This window comes from Phocoena phocoena, chromosome 8 (assembly GCF_963924675.1).
Source record: "Phocoena phocoena chromosome 8, mPhoPho1.1, whole genome shotgun sequence".
Taxonomy (NCBI): domain Eukaryota; kingdom Metazoa; phylum Chordata; class Mammalia; order Artiodactyla; family Phocoenidae; genus Phocoena; species Phocoena phocoena.
In genome coordinates, this window is record NC_089226.1 from 24,172,051 (window position 1) to 24,189,363 (window position 17,313).

The 17,313-nt window shown below is 35.8% G+C and overlaps 1 protein-coding gene across 1 annotated transcript in view; it reads right to left on the reverse strand.

The window, feature by feature from the left end:
* The window catches only part of DDX10 (DEAD-box helicase 10), a 281,378-nt gene that overhangs the window by 254,340 nt on the left and 9,725 nt on the right, over positions 1-17,313 (reverse strand). The window contains exons 3-9 of the mRNA XM_065881843.1: positions 16,517-16,647; positions 15,297-15,455; positions 14,146-14,266; positions 12,639-12,828; positions 9,626-9,752; positions 6,566-6,728; positions 1,567-1,651 (exon numbers count right to left, since the gene is read on the reverse strand). Coding sequence (XP_065737915.1) covers positions 1,567-1,651; positions 6,566-6,728; positions 9,626-9,752; positions 12,639-12,828; positions 14,146-14,266; positions 15,297-15,455; positions 16,517-16,647 — 976 coding nt within the window. The remainder of the gene's footprint in view (positions 1-1,566; positions 1,652-6,565; positions 6,729-9,625; positions 9,753-12,638; positions 12,829-14,145; positions 14,267-15,296; positions 15,456-16,516; positions 16,648-17,313) is intronic.

The following is a 17,313-nucleotide window of genomic DNA, read 5'->3' on the forward strand; positions in this document are numbered from 1 at the left end:
ATTTAAATAGCCACATGTTGTAAGTGGCTGCAATACTGCATGGCACACAGACCATTCCTTAACTTTAGGAAACAATGTTTTACAACTGACTAGGGGCTCAGTGTTTGGAGATGCTTATGGAAAGGATCACATTTTACGATATGGACACATAGAACTCTTGTATTTTCTAGTAGTCCCTCCCTCAAAAAAAATTATCAAGAGTAGTTGGGATTTGAGTCTGAGTTAAAATACAGAAAGATATATTATATAGCACATAGTTAACAGAGGAAGAAATATCTTGTATCAAGTTGCCTCCCAAGAACTTGTATCTGCCAATCAAAACTGAACCCAACTGTTTCTCCTCTGTGAAGTTTTCTTCTCTACTTCCACAGGAGCTCCATAAAACTTCTCTCAATACCTCTAATACTGTATATGCCTCTACTATAGACTGTTTTCAAGGTACTAAAACATCCTTAATGGAATGGACACTGTATCTTATTTTCATGCAGAAGCTCACACCAGGCCTAATCCAGTACCTCACACGTGGTTGGTCTTTCATGAATGGTTACTTAGTGAAAAAGATTGAAATCCGGGGTCAAAAAATCTGAATTCTAGTTCTGTTTCTGCCATATACTTAGTGATTTTGGGTCTAACACTTAATTGGTTATTTCCAATTCTTACCATTACAAATGTCAGTAAGATGAACACCTTTATAGAAACTTTATTAAGATCAATTTCTGGACGTGGAATTACTGAAGCAAAAGGAAGAATTCTAAGGCTTTTGATAAGTACTACCAAATATTACCCATAAAGATGCTAACATTTATAATTCTACCTGCAGCACACATCTCCCAACTTCACTGCAACCTCAGTGGCAATGATATAGCACGTTATCCTTTTCATTCATTCATATACCTTTCTATGCTCTTTCCTCCCAAATGACTGACTTTGCTATATTCTTTTCCAAATAGCTCCCCCACATTCATGAGCAAACACAGGATACTTTTACTGGGGGTGGGGGGAGGTGAAAAGGGAGTATTTGGGAGTAGCCTCCAGCAATGCCTCTAATTCCCACACTAGAAAAAAGGAAAAGAGAAATCTATGACTCAAAACCACCTTGTCTCTTATTAGAACCTATACCAGAGAAGGTAAGAGCACAGATCTAGATTACAGGAGTCAGACTGCCTTGGTTCAAATCCTGGCTCTATGGATTTTCACACAAAATGTTTAACTGCTCAGAACACTCAAGTTTTGTCATCTGAAAACAGAGATTGAATAAACAGTCTTATGCCTCATCAAAGAGATGATGTTCAGTGAGCAGTTCTAATGAAAAGCTTAGTAAGGGAAGAAAGTTAGAACAAAAACACTAAAAGAAGATTTTCATGGATTTTTCTCAGCCCTCATCATCAAGTCTCGGCCACAATGACTTAGCAAGAGCTGTCCACTTGCTAGCAACCAATGTCACAAAAATGTCAAACCAGCAGTCACTTACCTGACTTCCTCCATTCTTTGCTTGTACACAGTTCAGAAAGCACGCTTTTTTGCTTAGATAAAACCAAAAGCAAAGAAATAGGCTGGCACACCTACCTGGCAGTTCTACCTGCTCTGTGAATATATGTGTTGGCATCCTCTGGACAATCAAACTGAAGAACCCAATTCACAGCTGGAAAATCTGTACAGAAGGAATATCAAGTTGAAAAACCAGTTCCAAGATCTTCCTGCTGCACTATTTTTATTTTATAATATTGCTTGCCAGGGCTTTCCATCACATCAAACTGATAGATATCATCTGTGGACACTATTAAAATTAATTGCATGAACCGAGAGATAATAAACACTTCTCTTCTTTGACAAACTGAACTAAAATTAATGACAGTGTTTGAATGTGAAGATTATTTTGTATCTGACAGAGGAGACAGACTGCTTTGTGTCACACAAATAACGAAATATCCTGATAGTTAATAACCTAAAAGAACCACTTCTCATGAGCTCCCAGTGAACTAAAACTGGTTGATAAATTTTAATGAAAATTTACTTTTCCTGCTATTTCCATCTCCATTCAAATTAATGATGTCTTTTTAAATCCCTCTCCCCATTTCCTAGCAATAATTACTTCATATTTATTTCTGGCTGCAAAAGTTTCCATTCATTCCCAGAGATCCTGGTCTAAACAACCTAAGAGAATTACCTTTAGTCATTTACGGATTTTGCCATAAGGATTTCAGATCAATGTCTATCACAGAGAAAAAAGCTAAGGGAGGGAGGGAAGGAACGAAAAAGAAAAAGAGAAAGAAAAAGAGAAATATTTGGGAAGATAATGATACCTATGGATACCTATGAGCATAAAAACTACAACCAAGTTATACAAGCTATTCAAAAGGGTTGAATCTATTTAAATGGGCATAACCCAAGAAAAACAGAAAAAAGATATTTAGAACAATTCTCTCCCTTGGGACTTGAAGTAACCAGGTACCTCAGAAGGCAAGGATATATTTCAGGGTTGTAAAAAGGAAGATAGGTTGAAAGTAGCACTCAGATCCTCAGGTTCCCTCCAGGATCCTATATACTGGGTCTCCTGAAGAAAAGCGAAAGTCTTATTCTTGAGAAAGGCTTCAAGCCAAGACACCAAAGAGAGTGGAAAAAACAGGCACCACAGCCAGAGTGAAAACAGGGGTACTGAGTGTAAGTCTGAATGCTGACTGGGAGCCCTCTATGTCTACTTCCTTGCTAGGCTTCTAGAGAGCCAGCAGCAAGCTTAATCCTGCTGCTCAAGAGGTTGAAGTATTCTTATCTGGAGAGACTGAATGTTCAAAAAGAATACACTTTGACATCCTGGTCCTCCACAAGATGACCAACTCCGTCTAAATCCCCTCGCAATGAAGGCCGTTAGTCAACAAGCCTCGTCCACATACAAATCACTTCAAATAAGCTTCTTGATGCCTCACTGTTACATATAATAAAAGACTGTCAATTGCAGACAATCAAGAAAAGTCTCAAAAATGAAAAGACAGATAAAAGAGTAAAAATGAATCTCAAAAGAAACAGAAACAATGTGAAGAGAACTTTAACCTAATATCGTCAGAGAGCTAAAACACTGCATCCATCAAATAAGAGTAAGAGGCTATAAAAAAGGAACTCTTGGTACTTCATTAAAATTTTAATCAGAAAAGTTGAAATATAAAATCAAGAAATCCCCCAGAAATAACAAGAAAAAGACAATGAAATGGCAACAGAAGAAACAGGAAAACTAGAGGATTGATCAAAGAGGTCAAATACTCTTCCAGAAAGAGAAAATAAGGGGGGAATGGGAAAATGTTATAAAAAAGGTATGAGAAAGGAAACAAGCTAAGTACACAAATTTCCCATTAGTAAGCAGTAATTACATAATCAAAACAAATACTGAATATTTATTTAATCAAATCACCAAAGAAGCAATTCAGAAGTATATTTCCTGCAACTGAAAGACATGAGTCCCTATTGTGTGCTGCTCAATACAGAAGGTATTCAAGTTTAAAATTTAATAGAATTAATAACTCAATCTTTCCTCATTGCACTGGACACATTTTAAGTGGTCGATTGTCACGTGTAGCTAGCAGCTATAGTATTAGTGCAGACACAGAACATTTCAGTGATCAAAGAAAATTCTATTGAACACTGCTGGTCTAGATTGAAAAAATATACTGAATGCACCTATACAACAAATGGGACCTCACACTAAGGCACATTATCATAAAATTTCAGGACTCCATAGATAAACAGAAAACACTAAGAACAGCCAGAAAAAGAAAAGGGGGCTACAAAAAACAGAATCAGAAAGGCAAAGGTCTTTTCAACATAATACTGACTACCATAAGACAGTGGAGCACTATCTGCAAAATTCTAAGAGAAAATTATTTCAACCTAGATTTCTATTCTCAATACAACTATCATTCAAGAATAGGACATTTTCAGATATGCAACAATTCAAAAAATGTACCTCCCATGCACTCTTACTTCGGAAGCTATTAAAGAATGAGCTTTAGTTTAAAAAACAATAATAATAATAAATCAAGAAAGAGGAAGGGGACTTCCCTGGTGGCGCAGTGGTTAAGAATCCACCTGCCAATGCAGGGGACAAGGGTTCAATCCCTGGTCTGAGAAGATCCCACATGCTGCAGAGCAACTAAGCCCGCGAGCCACAACTACTGAAGCCTGTGCGCCTAGAGCCTGTGCTCTGCAGATGCCACCACAGTGAGAAGCTCGTGCACTGCAACGAAAAGTAGCCCCCATTTGCCACAACTAGAGAAAGACCATGTACAGCAATGAAGACCCAAATGAAAAGTCTCACGATGACAAACATGCATCAGGCTTATGGAGCAACCAGTCCAGATAAGAGCTGAAGACTTTTAAAAGGCTGCAACAAGGAGATCCCAAGGGAAAAAGAAACAGACTGTGTTTGAACTATTAGGAAACTAGGAATGTGACATCTGCTGGAACATCTGAGGAAAGTTAGAACAGGAAACACAAAACAAATTTTAACTCAATCATTAACTTGATATAAGAAATGTACTTAGAAATATGAAGCTAAATACCAAGAGAAATAATGGCTTCTGGAGAGTGAGGAGGGGTAGAGTATGGCTTGCTATGTCTCACAACTCATTTTTACCCATATCGCATATTATTCATTAAGAAATAAAACTGAGAAAAATTAAGAATAAAGTTTAAAAAAGATACTGGTGTACTCTAAAGAAATTCCTGGACATACTATGAGATACACTACATAAATACACTGGAACTTTATACACTGACATGGAAAGCCTTGGAAAGCAAGTCATAGACTGGTATGTATAATATTATTTTATACACTTCATAAACACATAAGATAATACTATATATTGCTCATGAATACGTTCATATAAGCTTTTTAAAATAAACTAGAAGAGAGATTCTTGACATTTTTTGTGCCATAGTTAAAACCTATGAACCCCTTTTCAGAATATTTTTTAAATGCATAAAGTAAAACATATAGGATTATAAGAGAAAGCAATTATAATGAAATAAACATTTTTATTGACTTTTTTATATAGCAATGTATATGCTTATTTACTAACATATTAAATAACACAACCTAGCTGTATATCTAATAACTACCATAATATCAAAATAGTACTAAGTGTAAATAATATTCCAAGATATCTACAGAAACTGTAATGTAAAATGAAAATATCTATGATTTTCAATTGATGACAAAGTTACAAGTACTACCACAACAGTTCACTGCTTACATTTATAATTGAAGGAAATGCTAAATCTCAGTTAAAGGTTAGTGAATATATGTAATTTTTTCCCCATCTAAGTTCACAGACACCCTGAATTCTATCACAGACAAGAAGTGAAGAGCCTTCAATTAAAAGGTTACCTACCAACTATATGACAGTAAACATGTCTATGGAAAGGAGGAGAGGGAAAATAGTGAGACTGGGAAAGGGTACAAATAGGATTTCAACTACATCTACTAAATATTTGGTTTCTTTAACAAACTGCAAGGAAAATATGACAAAACAGTAATATCTGTTCATTGTGATATATCAATATACAGAATACATGTTATATATGCAATATAATTAATTGCTTATTTTGACCTAAACTATTTTAGGTTCAAAAATCGGGAGGGGAAGAGTGGAATCAGAGTGTAATATAAGTAGATACAAACATAACTAAAATGTTTCAAAACAGTACATTCAAAACAGTGATGAGAAGCAGGGGGTGGGGGAGGGTAGTTGGAATGAGTTACTGTGGAGCTGAGAAAATAACCTAGAGAGCTTTAAAAATATGCATACTTAACTACTGCTGCCAGTCACATGGGAATGAACTTTATGATGACTGAGATATGCTTTAAAATACTCCCAGAGGGATGGAAGACGGGGAGCTAAGTGGGTGGTCATGAGAAAGATAACTGCTCAAACTGGGTAATACGTATATGAGGGTACTTTAGACTCAATCTCCGTGTATGTTTAAAATTTACCATAATAATTAATGTAATAAAATTAGGTGTTTGAAGAATTCAAATTACCACTTATTTATCCTTATCTTTCGTTCTTGCCTCTAAACTAGTTATCCTCTGTAATTATTTCCATACCCCATCCCATCCCCACAAAGCCATCAGTTGTATATTATAATGGCTTTTTGAAAGTTTAAACACATTAAATGTAATGATTTTAAAATAAAAATTAGAATGGTTGGAGAAAAGATATACTTCACTGATTTTTCTTGTTAAGTAAATTATAGTATTTGTCAGTTTCCAATTTTCAAAGAAACAATTTTTTTTCACATCTTTAAATTTTTAATTCTCCTTTGATCCTGTAGACTCCTCGGATTCTATGATGTAATTATTATCATGAAACAATAAGAGCACAAAAGATGAAGACATTACAAAAATTTTCACTGACATATCCTTAGTGTTAGTCATCCCAGTTATCAATTTACTTAATTTTCTTTTATAAAATAAGAAAGCCCAATTATTTGAGTCAAACTATTTGAATTACCGGAATACACCCATTTATAAGCCCATGATCACAGAACATTTTCTCAAAAGAAGTTTTCTTACCCAGCCCCCTGGCTGCAAGATCAGTAGCAAAGAGTACTGCAGCTCTCTTGCCAACAAATTCATCATAGACTTCCATTCTTCTCATCTGCTGCTGTCGACCATGCAGGGCAAGGATAGAAATGCCAGGACGTAGCCGGCAGAATACTCGGTACAGATACTGAACCTAGGCATTTACAGAAAAATGATTTTGGTAGTACTTCTGGGTAGCAGCAGGAAGTAAGCTTGCAAGATGAACAGAAAAATGCATTACAGAGCACAGGTTCATCAATTAAAGTACAGAGCACAGAAAGGGAAATGTAGTCTAGAGCTGTGGTCTTCAAACAAAGCTGTGGTCTTTGAACATTTTTGCTCACATTATTTCCTAAAAGAATTTTGAAAAAAATATGCCCTTCTTACACTTTTAAGTTAGTATCTGACATTTTTCCAAATTTAAGTGGTTGCAAAGAATGTAATTTCTGGTATATTTAAATATATTTTAAAATAAAGACTTACCTCTTATAAATGTATCCAATTGATTCTAAATAGCACAGCAATATGATATCCACCACCAGTTACTTAAAAATATATAAAAATAATGGGGAAGGCTACGCATGTGTGGGGCAGGACCCCTCAATTTTGCTGCGACCCTAAGATTGCTCTAAAACAAAGTCTTTAAAAAAGGAAGATTACTAACAAAATGTGAGGAACCTCTTCCTTAACAGAAAAATTTTACATCATTTCTTTTCTTCCTTGAATTCATATTTCTATTTCATGACCTCACAGAATTTTATCTTGTTTTATGCTCGAAAGTCTCTTATTGATCACTTTATCACAATTTGTGATTTTCTACAACAAAACTATGTATATGTAAGTTTTAACTTTAATTTCCTGTAGCCGTAAAGCTGCATTAAAAGTTCTCAGACTCAGGTACTATGATAATTATTAGTACAGAACTGGCTGAAACAAAAAAATGTTAAAAATTGATTTAAAAAACTGTTAAACATAAAAAATAAAATTCTATTATAAATATCTCTCTTAATACATGAGACAAGATAGAGCTGTTGCTTTAGTTTTATTTTTCTTTAGTTTACGTACTTATAAATGAATACCACTGGTTGCTATACTGAGGCAGAGTACAGCATCATTTTATTCCTATTTCTCTAACACAGGTGTTAAGAAAATCTCTTCATGAAAATATAGAAAATGGACTGGAAGGGACCTTAACTTTTTGAACTCCTATAAAATATGTCAGAAACATGATGATAAATTACAAATAATTTTATCTATCAGCTAATAACTCCATTAAGTCTTCCTTCGGATTTTGCTGAAAGTAAAGAATGGGAAACCACCTAAATTGCAAAATGACTTGTTACTCCAAAATTAAAGTTATTCACTTTCTCAAACAATATTCTAGTGCTAGGAAGGTTCTCTGATCCTGAGACAATGCACCAGTAAGACTAGGGATGGAGGGACTCCTGCCTTTCCTTCGTAAAGTTTTTAAAAGGGCTAACATGAAAGCAGAGATGAGAAAGGAGAGCCCACAGACCAGACCACAGATGTACTCTCAGGCAACCCAATCTCAGAAAAGCATATATGGAAATTGAAGAACTATTAAAATGGAAGATCAACCAAGAGGCTAAGAGAAAGTTAAGCACGGTTTAAACTGCACTGTAACATGATGGGTGGTGAGAAGTGGTAAAACTAATGAGAACTGTCAACAGATTGAATATGAGTTGAAGACAAGCAAGAATTAAGGATTCCGTCATTTAATGAGATGGGGAAGAGTTAGAGGGAGCAGAACTTAGGGATAGGAAATCTTAAAACTGCTTTTCCTATGTTAAATTTAAGATGCCCTCTAGACACCCAACTGGAAATATCTAGTAGTCAAATGGATAAACAAGTTTGGGGCTCAGAAAAGAAGTCAGGGCTTAGGATGTAGATTTGGCAGTTGTTAGAATACAGATGGCATTTAAAGCCATGGAATTAAAGAGGTATAGAAAGAGTATAGCTCGAGAAAGGGCAGAGTATACTCTGCCCACTGTGAAGAGGAAAAGCAGAGTATTACGGAGTAAAAACTTTATAAACATTAACTCTTAAAATTATTTCCTTGTACACAGATACGAAAAACATCCTTTCTTTAGAAGATATAAAATTCTAAAAATCTAAAAGAAGTCCTAAAAAATCTGAAGTCATTCTTTACACGGAAAAATAATGAGGTTCTGTGCTTTCCCCCCAAAACAGACCACTACTTATCTTCCCTATAAGCTGGAGGAAAACTCACTGCATATTTGTCATGCTAAGCTATTGCAAAAGCTATAAATCTAGAATCAACCTACTATATACCAACAACTATATGTCATCAGGAAATCTGAAATACAGTAGAAGAAAAGTGACACACAAAATCAACCACAGTTTCTTCTCTTTAAGGGAAAAGACCACGTTTTCTTATACATCACTAAATCCGTTACTTATAAGCATATGACTAGTGTTTAAGAAATGCTGATAAACTAAATAAAGATATAAACAAAACACTACAGAATGATAGAGGAAGGTGCAGTTCATTGTCACAAGGGGGATGGGGAGTGTCAGAAAAGGACTTTCAGGTACAACATTTGAGCTTAATCTTAAAGGATATTAAATATTCCTCCAGAATTAGGATGGAGGGATGCAGGGAGATCAGCATGAACAAAGATACGGAGGCATGGAAATAAATGGCATATTCAGTTCGGTATTCACGGAGGGTAAGGCAGACATGAGGTTATAAAGTCCTCTAGTTAGTCTAGCCATTCAATTGTTGGTTCTACCAATATTTATTGAGGACTACTATGTTCTAAGTATTGTGGTAGGTGCTAACAATACTGAAGTAAAAACGGACAGTTTCTGCCCTTCCTTATTGAGCTTACAGTCTCATCCATGGGTTCCTTTAAAAATGAAGACGCCAAGATTTTCATTATCTACAAATCCCTCCACATTTAGCACTGTATTTATTAAAATAGACAAATAGCATTTTCAAACAGAAATTTGATATTTTAAAAGGGACAATTCAACACGAATAACTTAAGAAAAATAAACACTAGGTACCTCTTTACAACTGGAGAAAAATACAATACTTTTCTTCTTCAGGTGGCTTCTCAAAAAGGAATACAGCACACTTATTTTTTGCTGCAGCTCACAGACTATGTAGTTCTGTTCCAAAGTGGCAGGGGTGCTTATGGAAATAAGAGGGAAAATGTTAAAAATATGCCGTGTTGGTAATTTTGAAATCCAGACCAAAAAACAAATGTTAACAGTGGCATGCCTCTCAAGCAAATTTTTCAGACACACACATACATACATACCCCCAAAAACAACCTCTCTACTGTCCCTTAGGAAATGAATACAACACATGACCAAAATACATACAAAATCCCTTATAGATTATGTATCAAAAATATACATGCAAAGAGGGGTCACCTCTGCAAGAGTAGGGTCAAGGATCAACTTAAGGGCATGATGGAACTTGCTGGGCAGATGGTACTGTTCTACTTCTTAGCAGGGCGTTGGGTTACAGAGACATACACATTTATCAAAACTCAGTAAATGTACTCTTAATTTGTTCGTTTGTTCGCACTGTATGTAAATCTTACATCAAAAAAGAAAATCTCTATACAAATACTGAACTCTAGTTAGTGATATGTGTACTGAAATATTTAGGGGAAGTGTACAGATATCTGAAAATTACTTTGAAATGCATCAAAAATAAGATGGGTTGATATACAGAGGGATGGGTATAGGGTTTTCACTGCAAAATTCTTTCAATTGTGCTGCGTGTTTGAAATTTCTCATAATAAAAATGTTGGCGAGAACATACATGCATTTACTCTTTGAACTAATAAAACTACTTTAAGGATTCTGTTCCAAAAAATAATCTGGTAAAAACACAAAAATATACAGTATTATGTACAAAGAAAAAAAAAAAAAGATGGAAATTAACCCATATGTAGTAGAAAACTTGTGTAATGAACTATTGTACACAATAATGTATCATGCAACTGCAAAAAAAGGAATGAGGAATATATATAGTGCTATGGTATGATTTCTAGGGCATATTGTTAAGTGAAAGAAGCAAAGAAGAATAGTACATAAAATTTGGTATCATTTATCAGAGTGAAGGTATATATACATTCATGCACACACAGGCAACCCTGTGGGTGTATCCGTTTGTATAAAGAGGAAAAAAAAGAGCAACATATAGCAATATAAAGGAAACACACTGGTGTACTTCTTCTACGTATACTCTGATATACAACTCAGAAAGATTCAATCCTGATTTTTCTGGTCCTTTGTAATTTGAGAGTAAATATTCTTTTATGCCTTAAAATATTCTTGACCATAATCTCTCAGGATATATTAACCAAACCATTAAGTTGCTAAAGGGGAAAATTCAATAATGATATTAAATAAAATTCACAATAGCATCTGCTTTTTATAGTGCTTCTGTTGAATTTGAAATTACAGAGTACTGCAGTCATTATCATATAACCTCCAGTTTTGTAAATTATGTTGCTAAATACCTGTCTTCCAATATGTTTTCTGACAGTCACATCTTTTTACAAATGATCGAACTGCTTTCTAGAATCATTTATGAAATAAACAGTTTTTGCATTCATTTTTTTCTAACTAACTCCATGATCTACAGATAATGACCAACTATTATCTACAGAAACTGGGAACAGGGATAATATGTACAATTAATTTACACTTTAGAGACCACCTAATGATTGAAAAATTAGTGTCAGGTAAAGATAAAAACAGGCAGAAAGGAAAGAGCAAAGAGAACAATGAATAAAATCAAAAGACCTAGACAGTCTTTAGATTATCAAATTAATTGTACCAAGAATTTCAAGAGCTGTCTCGACACAAACTTACAAACAAAAACTAGTGTCTACTCAATGGTAAGCCAAGGAGGAAACTGTACCTCAAATATCTCTTGCTATCCCATTCCTAAGGAGTTCTTGACAACCAAAGCTACCAGAACTCAGATTCTCCAAAGTTTATCCACTAGGATCACCTGGAAGCATAGCATCTAGCCTCTTCTCAGGCTTTTTTTAATTCTAGACATCTATTGGTTGAACAAGGTCAAGGTGGGCCTCAATGCCCATATCCCCTGTATTTAAAGACTTTCCAAGAAACCCAATTTGTTTTCCCAATATATTTCTTTTTAGACTAACATTTCACAGCAAGAAATGAAAGTTAAGATAGAGATGATGGTAGAGGTGAGTCCATATTGAGATCTTCAATACAGATTCAATTTAAATTCACTGGAAAACATTTCTGGAAGTCAAGTATGTCCACAGTCTGCATGTATGTGCGTATGATTCATACCAAACATATATACACTTCCAGCAGTCATAATATCAAAATACACTTTAAAACGTATTTCCCCCAACCTATTTACACCTCTCTCTCTCTCTCTCTCACACACACACACACACACACACGCGCACACACCTTTTACTATCACATAGACACACATACCTTACTTTCCAGTTTTAGTGAGACCAACACAAAACATTGCTGCAATGTTTTAAACAGAAAGGTATTTTGCTAAATATTAATGCAGTTGATAAAATGTGTTCCATAGCATATTAGTCCCGCATAATACAGCTAAAAAGAATGATTCTGTACCAAAATAATTTCAGTAAATGCAGAAAGCTTTATTCATCTCCCACTGCTTTGAAGAATCACAATGTCCAAGAAAATATTAAAGGTTCTGAGAAGTCTTGAAGAACACTGCTTTACCTTAACTCAACATTTGCTATTTATCTATCTAGGTATGCATTTCCCCACCTCACCCCTATTTTATGGGGGAATTTGTTCCCCACACCACATTTTGGAAAATACTGCATTAGAGTAGTCACACATTTAAAGGTGCATAGAGAATTTAAATAATTTTTACCAATATACTTTCTATGCTTTGCATATTTAATCAACAATATAAAATAATGTTTTCTTTCCTAGAAAAGTAGTATTAATTTGAAATGTCAAATTCTTAATCTAAAAAGAGAGAACATTGATTGTGATTGAATCAAATATGGTTTCAAATAGTACATACCTGTATTTTGCTTTTTCATGAACCCAAACATACTCAGGGTTTTTCAAACTCAAGCGTGCAAGGTCCTTTACAGATTTGGTTTGTGTAGCTGAGAAAAGCAAAGTCTGACGTTTCTTGGGAAGGTTTTCAATAATAGCATTCATGGTATCAGCAAAGCCCATATCCAAGATTCTATCTGCTTCATCAAGAACTAAAAAGAGAGATGCAAGCTGAACAACAATATTTAAGATACACATTAGGCTAAATGCAATATGGTATTCTGCACTGGATTCTAGAACAGAAAAAGGAAATTCGTGGAAAAACTGGTAAAATCGAAAAAAAGTCTGTATATTAAATAAATATGCCAATGTTAATCACTTAGTTTTGGCAAAGGTATCAAAGTTATATAAGATGTTACACTGGGGGAAAATGAGGGACGGAAGGATATAGAGGAATGTTCTGAACTATCACTGCAACTTTTCTATAAATCTAGAATTATTTCGAAGTTGATTTTAAAAAATACACATTAGGTAACGTCATAAGTAGATGTACCTTAAAAGATAACTCTTAGCAGTGTCAAATACTGAGGTGTCTAATTTCATACAGAAAAGAGGGCTTATCTCTTTCTATTTTGATTTAAAAATGGTCTCAGTGAAAACAGTAATTCAAAAAGTTACATGAAGCAGAAACTAACACACCACTGTAAAGCAATTATACTCCAATAAAGATGTTAAAAAAAAAAAGTTACACGTACCACAATGTTCACTGCAGCACTACTGACAATAGCCAGGACATGGAAGCAACCTAAATGTCCATCAACAAATGAATGGATAAAGAAGATGTGGCACATATATACAATGGAATATTACTCATCCATAAAAAGGAATGAAATTGAGTTATTTGTAATGAGGTAGATGGACCTAGAGTCTGTCACACAGAGTGAAGTCAGAAAAAGAAAAACAAATACCGTATGCTAACGCACACATACAGAATCTTAAAAAACAGTACTGATGAACCTAGTGGCAGGGCAAGAATAAAGGTGGAAATGTAGAGAACGAACTTGAGGACACAGGACAGGGGAAGGGGAAACTGGGACGAAGTGAGAGAGTAGCATTGAAAATATATACACTACCAAATGTAAAATGGATGCCTAGTGGGAAACTGCTGCATAGCACAGGGAGATCAGCTTGATGCTTTGTGACGACCTAGAGGGGTGGGATAGGGAGGGTGGGAGGGAGGCTCAAGAGAGAGGGGATATGGGGATATATGTATACATGTAGCCGATTCACTTTGTTATACAGCAGAAACTAACACAACATTATAAAGCAATTATACTCCAATAAAGATTAAAAAAAAAAGTGTGAGTTGTACTCTCTGGATTTAGAACCATATGCCAAAAAATTTCTTCAAGTTATTTCTCAGATTTTTAGTCACAATATTTATTCAATAAAATATTTCTATCATTAAAATTTATGAGCGCTCACTCCTAAGCCTGAGATTTTTTTCATTAGAGATATATTAGACTCACCTAACATCTGGAGATTGGTAGCATGAAAACATATCGTTTCATCCATGTGTTGAAGAAGCCGACCCGGTGTGCAAACAAGTATATTTATGTTATTGATCCTCTCAGCTTCGTGTTTCAGATCCTGAAAACAGTTGTTTCTTTTGATGACACAGACCCATCACTGAGCAGCCTGTGTACCAAAACTATACAAGCCATCTGCATGTGGCATTTCATCATAGCAATGTAAATACTCTAGAAGTAAATGTAATTTCTCCCTTCTATTTTTATAGCACATCCAAATTTCTGGGCTAAAAAAAAAGTCCTTAGTGAAGACCTAAGGACTTCAGAGCTCCTCTAGATTCTTAATCATATCTGGGATTTCGAAGCCAAGAAAAATATATGACTGCTCCAAGTCTTTATTTCCTCCTGTGTCTGCCAGACCCACTTAAAAACTAGAATTATACCCATTCTTTTAAGTCAGAACCCAGGGGCACTGAACAGGCTCTCTGACACCACTCACTGCACTTCATGGACTGAAAACAAGAGCTGACTTCTCCACATTCTAGAATATCTCTCCTCAAAACAAGAGCTGGGTGATAGGTACATGAGTATGTGAGGGCTTGTTATACTCTTCCTTTTTTGTGCATGTCTGCATATAAATTCAAGAATTCCTCACAATCTAGAAGAGACTCTAGCCGAGACAAGTAGTCCAGGTAAACCAGAAGAAAGAGAAGTGCAGCATCAGGCTTTACTATAACCTAAATAAACACTCCTCAAAACTACCTTCTACCTTCCTTTCTTCTGCTGCTGACCCAGCAATGTTCTGAATTATTCAACCTCCTAGATACTTTATTGAAAGGAACTAGTCTACATACTGAAATGTACCTTTTCCAATGAATATTAACAAATAGATTTACAGGCTAATTAGAATTAATTAGTCTCAGAGAATCTGATCAATCCAGATACCCTGACAAAACAGACTTTCTGGACCTGCAAAACTGACAAACATATTCTGTATGATAGTGACCACACCAGGATGCTGCCACCTCCTGTCTAAGGGGTCAGCCTCTGTTTAGATGATATCTCTACCTCTTCCCAGTCAACTGCCACAGTGCTCCAACATAAATCAGTTATAGAAGGAAAGAAAGAAGGACAAGGACAAAAAGACAAACCTTTCCGCCAATGATGAGGCCAGCTGAAAAGTCATGATTCTTCCCTACTTTTCGGAGAACCTCAAAGGTCTGATAGGCCAGTTCTCTTGTAGGTGATATAATCAGAGCCCCCAGCCCATCTGCTGAGGTCCACTGCAGACGATACAAGCCTTCCAGCACCTCAAAAAAGAACAAATTCACGTTCAATAAGTCCTTTAGAGAGGCAACTTTTTGACTCCTGAGTCAACCTTGCTCCCCCAAATCAAAGGCACCTTCCAAGCAGAAAGTATACCTGTCATGAGTCTTAATCAGAAAGAAGAAACTGTTTGCTTTGTTTTTTCTTTTTCTTCTAACCACCAGAAGCATCCTCCCCCAATCATAGAGGAAAAGAAGCCCCATGGCAGTGCAGCTGCTAGCAGAGACATGCCATGAGGAGATGGCAATCAGTGAAAGGTCTGTATAGCCCACAGTTCATTAAAACAGATTTCAGAAAAATATTTGTCACCATTTTCTGAATAGAAACCACATTAAAATAAACTCTGTGTAACTGCCGTAGTTATACAGTGACTGAATTTTCTAGTTGTAGAAAGATGTTGTTATAAAAAATAGAATTTAAGAGAAAAATTTTTTTTAACACTTGGAACAAAAAATCAAATGTGATTTTTCTGAGCTGATTATTTAGCAGGAATTGAAAATTACGAGACCAACTGCATAACAGATATAAGTGAATTCCTAAGAGGCTCTATTGTTCTACTGCTATAAAAGATAGATATCAATATCCTGGAAAATTCTCAATGAATGACCCAATTTCCTTAAAGTGAGCAATTTTAGCTTTATCCTAAACAGGTGGCAAGTATAAATGCGACTGGCAGGTTTGCAAGGGTGAGTACAGAAACAGCCTTCCCTGCCATGCCACTGGGCTCATTGCAGAGAAGAACCATTCTGACCTGCCACCCTGGAACCTGCCACCCCCACATCCTTCAGGAATTCAGGCTTGTCGGCACACGATAATTCATTCATTCAATAAGTTATTGAGTGCCCATCATGTGCAAGGTGCTATGCTAGGACATGGGGGATACAGTAGAGAACAAGACAGATGTGGCACCAGTCTGATAAAGCTTGCATTCTAGCCAGGGAAACCCAACATGAAACAACTCTTCACATAGTTATTTCTATCTAGGCACAGAATGTTTTAAAATCATATAACAAAGGATCTGACCCAACATGAAAAAACTACTTACTGGAACAAGGAAAGCCAAAGTCTTGCCAGATCCAGTTTTGGCAGCTCCAAGGACATCTTTACCTCGCAATGCCAACCCAATGGTCTGCTTCTGTATCTCAGTTACCAAACGGTACTGCGCTTCTTGCAAACCTGCCAGTATGGACAGGAAGAAAATGACACTTTAGAGCATCCCTGTAGAGCAGTACTATGGGCTGAACTGGGCACCCCCTCAATCACAGAATTCATATGTTGAACCCCTAACCCCCAGTACTTAGAATGTGACTGTATTCAGACACAGGTGATTAAAGAGGTGATTAAGTTAAAATGAGTCCATTAGGGTGGGCCCAAATCCAATCTGACTGATGTCTTTATAAGAAGGGAAAATTTGGACACAAAAACCACTAGGGTGTGAGTACACAGAGGGACAACTACTTTGAGAGGCATCAGAGGGCAACCATCTGTAAGCCAAGGAGAGAGGCCTGGAACATATCCTTCCACCATGGCCCTCAGAGGAAACCACCCCTGCCAGCACCTTGATCTTAGACTTCTGACCTCCAGAACAATGAGAAAATAAATTTCTGTTGTTTAAGCCACCTAGTCTGTGTTATTTTGTTCTGGTGGCACTAGCAAATCAATACAAAAGGTGACACATTTTTGTTTATTCTCTTGCTTATTTTAAACATTTTAGTTATTCAGAGGCCCTGGCACCTTGGTTTTTTACTACTGTTTTTTAACCAGTCCAGAAAGAATGAGAATGACAAATTGGTAAAACTTAAATAAATTAATATTGTTTCTTGTTATAGGTTTTCATGAGAT